This window comes from Brassica napus, chromosome C2 (genome assembly GCF_020379485.1).
Source record: "Brassica napus cultivar Da-Ae chromosome C2, Da-Ae, whole genome shotgun sequence".
NCBI classification, from domain to species: domain Eukaryota; kingdom Viridiplantae; phylum Streptophyta; class Magnoliopsida; order Brassicales; family Brassicaceae; genus Brassica; species Brassica napus.
This window is the reverse complement of record NC_063445.1, coordinates 35,809,109-35,818,131: the sequence shown is the minus strand read 5'-3', so window position 1 is coordinate 35,818,131 and position 9,023 is coordinate 35,809,109. Positions and strand designations below refer to the sequence as shown.

Here is a 9,023-nt window from a genome sequence, read left to right as displayed (position 1 = left end):
TTTCTCGTCGCCAACTCTCCTGCCCCCGGTCCGTTTACGTTCTCAGCCTCACTCGACAGAACCTCCTCCTCTTGAATATTAACCTTCTCTTCCTGATCCCGAGAGGCTTTTTCTGCTTCCTCCTCTGATAATGTCTGAAAATCATCCTCTACATCCATTTCAATGCCGTCCTCCGGTAAAGTAGCATTAATTGCGTCCAACTCCATCTCAACATCCTCTTCTAAAGCCTCTTGATCCTCTGTTACCCCTTCAATCATGTGTAACCCCTTGTCCTTCTCAAGAGAGTCCACTCTCACCTCTGTTCCTTTTGCTTGCATTTTAGCCAATTATAACTGGAACTAGATAGAAGGTAGCATCGAGTCCTCCTGTCCCGTGGCATTGATCTCACCCTCTTCTCGAGTTTCCTCCCGTGAACCACTCAGAGAATGATGCGCTCTTGTCTGTTCTGAGGAGGGCTTCTTTTGTCCTTCTTGAGAGCCATTTCTCGCATCTTCTCTGCGAGCAGAGTTGTACCGCGACCCCTCACCATCTCCTCTGTAGTGTCCATTATAATTAGGATACCTTCTGTGTACTTTCTCAGCCACCTTTACTTTAGAGTCTTGTGCTTCACTCATCTTCCCTTTGCCCTTCCCGTAATAGTCCCGCCCATCTCGTTCTTTGTTCTGTTGACTCGCATTACCATTAAACGTTTAACTCAAACATCTCGTTCTTTGTTCTGATGATCATTAAACGCTTAACTCAAACATAAGCATTAGAACCTCAAATTATCAGAAAAGACAGATTTGGAACCTTTCCAGTCCACATCTCATATGGAGTCTTCTCAACTAATTTTGATGGACATCTATTCAGCGTAAACGCAGACGTTTCTAGAGCGTATCCCCAAAAAGATGGTGGAAGATCTGCATGACTCATCATAGATCGAACCATATCTAATAAAGTTCGATTTCTCCTTTCGGACACACCATTCCATTGTGGTGTTCCTGGAGGAGTGAGTTGTGAAACAATTCCACATTCTCTCAGATGATCATTAAACGCTTAACTCAAATATTCTCCACCTCGATCAGGTCGAAGAGCTTTTATTTTCTTGTCAAGCTGATTTTGTACTTCATTCTGAAATTCTTTGAACTTTTCAAAAGATACAGACTTATGTTTCATTAGATAAACATAACCATATCTACTGAACTCGTCAGTAAATGTACTGAAGTACTGATAGTTTCCTCTAGCATGTATACTCATTGGCCCACATACATCAGTATGTATAAGTTCCAACAAGTCTTTGGCTCTTTCACCGTGTCTAGTAAAAGGAGCCTTAGCCATTTTACCCGACAAACAAGATTCATATTTTTCATATGATTCATAATCAAATGAGCTCAAAAGTCTATCACTATGAAGCTTTTGAATGTGTTTCTCACTTATATGGTCCACACGACAATGCCAAAGAAAAGTCTGATTCGTGTCGTTAGACTTTGGTACTAATGTTATAGACAGGCACACTTTGGTCTAGAATATAAAGTCCATTCTCTAGTGGACCGCTACCATAAAAGATTTCACTACGATCAAAAGAACAACACTTGTTTTTGATCGAAAACTAAAATCCTTCCAAATCCAAACAAGGAATGGAAATAATATTCCTACTTAAAGCAGGTACATAGTAGCAATTCTTAAGTTCTAAAACCAAGCCTGAAGGTAAAGACAAGTGAAATGTTCCCACGGCTAATGCGGCAACTCTTGCTCCATTTCCCACGCGTAGGTCCACTTGTCCTTTCTCCAAAATTGTACTATTTCTTAAGCCATTCATACTCGTACAAATATGAGCACCACAGCCGGTATCCAATACCCAAGAAGTAGAACCAAAAGTAGTAACATTTACTTCTATAACATAAATACCCCTAGACGATGTTTCAAAAGTCTTTTTCCTTTTCAGATCTTCCAAGTAGGGTTTAAACTCTTGCTTGAGAACAATTCTCGGGTTTCGATACCATTAGAGGAAATTTGATCCATTCAATTTGTCCTTCTCAAGGGCATATTGGAATGAAAATGGGTTGTGAGGAGTTAACATTGCTGGAATAGAAGAATAGCAAATATTAATATGATGTTCAGGAATTCGAGAAATCTCAACAATTAAGAAAACTCATATTATATTCAAAAAATTTCCTCAAATGAATAAAATAATCCAAGATCCATATTTCACTAAAATTCGAGTGAGCTTTGGCTCATCGCCCGAATGTTTAGCTATTTAGGTAAGCAACACTTTGCTAATTATATCCAATATAATTCTTGGTTGTCAGACAATATCTTATATCTTATCTAACCTATGTCTCTAAGCCCAAAACCGTTTTGATAGTCTAGTCAAGTAAACCAATCTTGTTTCACATGGTAACTGTTACCATCCACCTCACTCATGTAATTGCAGTCACCTTGCTTTGGCAAGCCCATCTTACAACGAAACGAGCCTTGATAGTTGATAAGATTGGGTAGACATCAAAAATACTTTAAATTAATTGAGGAACAAATTTTAATTCAATTTTAATTTATATTTAAATTTTATATCTAATATAAAATATAAATATAACTAATACATGTCTTATATATATTTTAGTTGAATTATAAATAATTAAATTAATTTAATCTAACTAAAATTATTAATTATTAATTAGATAATCTTAACTTTATAATTAGATTCTAATCAAATTAGATTTATAATTCAGTTAAAAGATTAATACGATTGAACTGAATCAATCTTATAAATATATTTGTATATATATATATATCAACACTTTGATATAATATTGGGTATTTAAAATACGTATTTTATTTACACAAGTAATCAGTTATTACATATGCACATAAAACTTCAAGTCACATACTTGCATTATGTGACAAAGTCAATAAAATATTCGATAAACAAATGCACTAATTGATAAGTTACTATCAACGAAACCGTATATACTATTATACATGTTTGTTCACAACGAACAGTTTCGTTCAATTATACTAATCAGATTTGATCAAATCAAACAAACTAATTAGCAGTCCTAAATGCACATGTATATCTTTATACACAGATTGTTTATCTAAATTATTTCAATATTATACATGCAGGCTCTGATACCACTGTTGGAATTCATACCAGTTTATAACTATTTATAAATCAATCTATGAATTCGGTTTGCCTAAAATCTCATGCAAATACTGAAATAAATATAGATCTTAAGATTTCAAATATACCTGGTTATTCGCAGCGGAAAGATGAATAAACCAAGTCGAGATTTCAAGCACTCCAAACGTCGTGTCTCTACCAGTATTCACACGCACACAAACTGGATCAGATCGGGATGCGAGTGCCGTTGAGATCATATCTCAAATTAGACGAACACTTTCGTCTCTATTGGATTTCTCCATTGCTTGTTTAAGAAGAAACACTTTTCTTCTTTTTGATTATGAGAACACGTTCTCTGTCTCGTGCTGAGACGTAATGCGGCCAGCATCAGTATCTCACTTCCAAGCAATATATATATATATGTGTTACGTGACCTAATCTCATTAAACATGAGAATGGCCCAAGTCCATTATGTTAATTGACTTAATCATATTAAGACAATTCACATCCAACATATATACTGTAATTATATATATCAAATATATAATATCTAAAAATGAAACTCCAATTTATGTATTAATCCAATTTGCTTAGGTGTGTGACCCTGTAGGATCATTTAAAATTAGTAATGGATTCTCAATCCATAGATTATAAGCGGTTTCTAACAAAACATTATAACCACCTAATTTTATACGATTGTCGAACCTCGACGTAACGACTTTAACAAGAGTAAGTACAAATGATTTTATGACATAATTCCCAACAGTTGCTCATGACTCATTCATGTGTGCAGGTAACGCTTAGGCGGGAGACACTTTACTCTTTTGGACAGAAGGAGCGGCCAACCAGCGGTAGTATTTTGCTGTCCTTGCAACGTACCTTTTGATGTATACTTACTTAAAACGTTGTTGGGCGATTGGCCATAGGATAAAACTATAACACTTTGTAAGATGTTTAAAGTAAATAAATAATGTATAAAAGATGTTCATAAATCACGAGTTCTCATATGATATTAGTCCTTGTACGGGACGAACTAACTATCGAATATTGCTTTATCGGGTTGAAAAGCCTAGAGTAATATCCGATAGGAGCGTCTGTGTTCTTTGGTTTTTGGTCTAAGGCGATCGAATTTATTTCGAGAACCTCGGGTCGACCATCAGGGAACATCGACCGTGTCATTTTCGGTTATCTACGATCGGGGGTGTCACAAAGGTGGTATCAGAGCATTGTTATACGATGCTAGAATGGGACTTGTTTCAAATAATTTTCGAGTCAAAAATGTGTCGCAAGGATAATTAGCATATGCTGGTTTGTTCCTTCTTTTAGAAATAGATAGACCTGGGTAGAAACTTACCATGATCTTTCGTTGCAGATGCCACCGAGATAGGGCAGACGTTGTGGAGATTATCTACCGATACCTATTTCATCATCTTCAGACTCTTCGCCACCATCTACTCCGGCACCACTTCCAACTCCTAGCTTTGAGGCTACACCTTCGGGCTCTAGCTTTGAGAATGACCCGCCTAAATGGTCATATGATCAGACACCAGTGCACATGCCTTTGTCTCCAGACCCGTACTTCATGGACATCGAGGTGAATGTGGTACACGATAGTCCAGTGCACAGAGATCATCCCGCAGCTCCTGCATCTCCTGCCGCTCATATTCCACCAGCCCCTGCCACACCTATTCCAGCAGCACAACCTGAACCAGCGCCAACTGATCCAGCTGTAATAGCACTTCTAGAACAGATGGCTGAGAGTGTGAATTTTCAACATCAAGCACTGAATGCACAGCGTGACGCACAGCGTGACGCACAGCGTGACGCACAGCGTAACGCACAGCGTGCTCAGCCAGGTCCAGTACCTACCACTTCTCATCCAGACTTCCTGAAGATAGTCATGATTATGAAGAACTTGGGGACGAAGCATTACAAGGGAGGCACTGATCCCTTTGAAGCTGATGCGTGGCTTCACAATCTCGAGCAGAACTTTGCTGCAACCAGTTGTCCAGAAGAATTCAAGAAGGACGTGGCTGTTTACTATCTAGAGAAGGACGCCATCAGTTGGTGGTTATGTGTAGAGAGGAACTTTGGAGACTTCGATCTGTGTTGGGCTGACTTCCGCACAACGTTCGTTCGAAAGTACTTCCCACCGGAGGCCCGTGATCGTTTGGAGATTAAGTTCATGGAGCTAGTTCAGGGAGGATTATATATTAGGAAGTATGAGGTAGAGTTCACCCGCCTCAGGAAGTATGTCCACTATGGTCGGCAGGACGAGATGATGATTATCCGTAAGTTCCTTCGAGGACTTAACCCAAATATCAGGAGCAGACTTGAGACAGTAGAGTTTCATAGGCTTGTTGATCTTGTTGAGCGTGCTGTGAACGTTGAGGAGGCCATTGCTGCTGAGAGAGCTTCTTCTAGCAATTCCGCACAACCTAGACGTCCATCTGTTACGTTCCATCCTCAGCCGTATTCTGCTATGCAGCGAGGACGAGGAGCCCTGACTTGTTTCACTTGTGGCCAGCTGGGCCATGTTAGGCGAGATTGTCCGAACGTGGGACAGTTCCAACCGGCTGTACCATCTCACATCACTTGTTTCACGTGTGGAGAGCGAGGACATTACGCGACATCATGTCCGCGCACTCATCTTGCTCAGCCTGTTCTTTCGAGTGCTCGACCCGTTGGACCAGTTAACCCACCTTTACCCTTACCTCCTGCTAAGCGTCCAGCCATTGCTGGTAGGGCTTACGATTTAGAGTTACCAGGACCATCCGGACCCGGACCACCTCAGGGTCCGATTTCAGGTTTGTTTTCTTATCCAATTGAGTGTTGCATAATTTTTTATATGATTGGTGAATTAGTGATATAAAAATATTATAAAAGTGGTTGCGTAAGTAATTGACGGTAAAGTCAATTATTGTCAGGGACTTTTCTTATGGGTGGAATATCTGCCCATATCCTTTTCGATTCGGGAGCAACACATAGTTTTGTAGCTCCCGAAGTAGCATCTAGATTTGATGAAGAATTCACTAAGGTGAATTTATCCATTCCCGTTCTAACTCCCAGAGATCAAGTTCTTGAAACTGAAGGATGTATTCTAAGAGTTCCAATCATTATCCAAGATATGGTTTTTCCGGTTCATTTGTTAGTTCTCCCATTAGAGAGGTACGAGGTAATCTTAGGGATGGATTGGCTGTCAAGTTACCGAGCTCACCTTGATTGTGGTCGAGGGAAGATTGTTTTCGAGAGAGATACCCAAACCCCTTTAGCTTACCATGGCGTAGTACCAAGTGTTGGAGTGTCATTAGTATCAGCCTTGAGAATTGAAAACCTGTTGGAGAAGGGTGAAGAAGTGTACTTAGTGACCTTGGTTGCTGGACCAGTAGAAGACGAGAAAGAGGAGAACATGGAAGAAATACCAGTAGTCAGAGAATATGAGGACGTGTTTAAGGCATTAGAGGGATTGCCGCCGTCTAGGAGTAACCCCTTTAGTATAACCTTAGAACCCGGATCAGCTGCAATAGCAAAGGCACCATACTGAATGGCACCAGCAGAACTCGCTGAGTTGAAGCAGCAGTTAGCTGATTTGTTAGACAAGGTTTTCATACGTCCTAGTTCATCACCATGGGGAGCACCCGTGCTGTTTGTAAAGAAGAAAGACGGAAGCATGCGGTTATGTATTGATTATCGTGGAATCAGTAACGTAACCATAAAGGACAAGTACCCACTCCCAAGAATTGATGAGCTGTTAGACCAGTTACAAGGCGCAAGCTGGTTTTCGAAGATTGATTTAGCTTCAGGTTATCATCAGATTCCGATTTCCGAGACCGATATCATGAAGACTGCCTTTAGAACCCGCTATGGACACTTTGAGTTTGTAGTAATGCCTTTTGGTCTTACCAATGCCACGGCTGCATTTATGCGATGGATGAATGAAGTATTTCGGGATTACCTGGACGAGTTTGTTATCATTTTCATTGATGACATCCTCATATATTCCCGAAGTGCAGAAGAGCACGGAAGGCATCTACGACTAGTTTTGGAGCGTCTGCGAGATCAAAAGCTTTTTGCTAAGCTTAGTAAGTGTCGTTTCTGGAAAAGAGAAGTTGGCTTCTTAGGACATCGAGTGTCAGAAGAAGGAGTTGCCGTCGATCCAGAAAAGATAGCTGCTATTAATAAATGGCCGCATCCAACTTCTGTTACCGAGATTCGAAGTTTTCTCGGATTGGCCGGCTATTACAGAAAGTTTGTCCAAGGATTTGCAAGCGTATCAAAGCCTTTGACTCGTCTTACCGGTAAAGGGATTGCCTATGAATGGAGTATAGAAACCGATGAAGCGTTCAAAAGCTTAAAAGAAGCTTTAACGATTGCACCTATCTTAGCCTTGCCTAAGCCTAACCAACCATACACTGTGTACGGATGCATCTCATGTTGGTTTAGGTTGTGTGCTGATGCAGGACGATAAGCTAATCGCCTATGAATCAAGGCAACTTGATTACGCGTTTAAGCACACACCAATTAACCTAATGTGCCAACAATACCACAATCGAATGGTATGTCATTGTAGCATTTTAGGATCGAATCTACAGAGAACTAGAGACTTATAACACCAAGAATACACAAACCTTCCTAATCTAAGCAAACAAGAAGATAGATGATTTGTAACAAACTAATATCCTAGAAATATAAACAAGTAAATCCATGGGCTAAGGGAATTGACTTCAAGTAACTAAGATCCAATCTAGGTGACAAGCTTTCAATCAAAGTAATCTCTTAAGTCTAAACACAATTTTAGACAAGTCCTATGTCTAGGTAAATGTCCATTTGCTTAGAAATCATTAAACATCAAATGTCTTTGGCTTAATTCAATCAAGCAATCTTTAAGTTCAAGTTTAATAACTATCTAGCAATTTTAACATCAAGTGTCCTTGGCTAATCTCACTAGAGCTTAGTTGAGTTGATTCAAACACTTCATCTAATCATGTCTGATGAGAAGTGTTTAGAAATCAGGTTTAGAGTGATCAAGACTAAACAAGCATTAAAAATACTCAACAAGCAAGTTCATACAAGGATCTAATACAATAACACCATAGATCTTCACTAAGTTACTCTAATCTCCCTAACCCATGAATTCTTAAGGAAACTAGTCACTAATCTTCATGAAAACACTTAATCTCATAATAGATTGAAGCATATTCAAGTAGATACAACAGAGAATAAAGATAAACAAGGATTAAATAAGCAAAATGAAATTAAAACTCAAGAACAGATGATGAACAATTGAAGAACATCTCAAGAACACTAAGAACAATGATATTCCAAAGAGAGAGAGTTTTGACAAGTTAAATTATTACAAATTTCCATAATGATGTTTCTTGCCCACTCTTATGATAAAAAGAAAGCAGATATTATACATAAAAGTAGGAAAAATCGTGCAAAGGAAAGGTGGGTGGAAGAAAGTGGGAAGTTGGTTAATCCCATCAAATTTCCAGTGGTCCCCGGCAAGGGTTGATACACCTGTAGTAAATCGATTATAACTTATCCAATACAGCTCCAAATGACTTGAAACCACTTCCATTGGAAAGCTAACTCAATTTCCAGTGTTTCCACAAATTTTCAGCTTCAGAAAAGATCTTTAAGGCTTTCATCCGTGTTCATCTTTCACTCTCAGGATTCGGGAGCGACCTCGCTGTGTCGCTTCGAGAGGTCGCTCCGGATTCGTTGTCTCCGGGTGATCAATACGCGAGCGACTCTTCCCTGTCGCTCTAGTAAGGTCGCTCTGATAGGGAGATCAGAGCGACTTGACGGTGTCGCTCCCAGCTGGTCGCTCTGGTAAGGTGCTCGCCCAATGATCACTTTTAACATTTCTTTTGGACTCCAATTGCACTTAAAATCCCACCAATGGTCCTCTAATTCATCC

General features: G+C 39.5%; 2 protein-coding genes across 2 annotated transcripts; one reads left to right on the top strand and one right to left on the bottom strand.

The window, feature by feature from the left end:
* Positions 1-338: 338 nt before the first annotated feature.
* On the bottom strand, positions 339-927 carry LOC111212243. Its single transcript, XM_022713698.2, has 2 exons — positions 790-927; positions 339-662 (listed from the first exon to the last, which is right to left on the bottom strand). Exons 1-2 carry the CDS (start codon positions 925-927, stop codon positions 339-341), a joined length of 462 nt encoding a protein of 153 aa, XP_022569419.2.
* A 3,728-nt stretch (positions 928-4,655) lies between these two features.
* On the top strand, positions 4,656-6,644 carry LOC106393406. The gene is made up of 2 exons (XM_022696667.1): positions 4,656-5,907; positions 6,028-6,644. The coding sequence occupies exons 1-2, from the start codon at positions 4,656-4,658 to the stop codon at positions 6,642-6,644; spliced, it is 1,869 nt and encodes a 622-aa protein (XP_022552388.1).
* Positions 6,645-9,023: the final 2,379 nt, after the last annotated feature.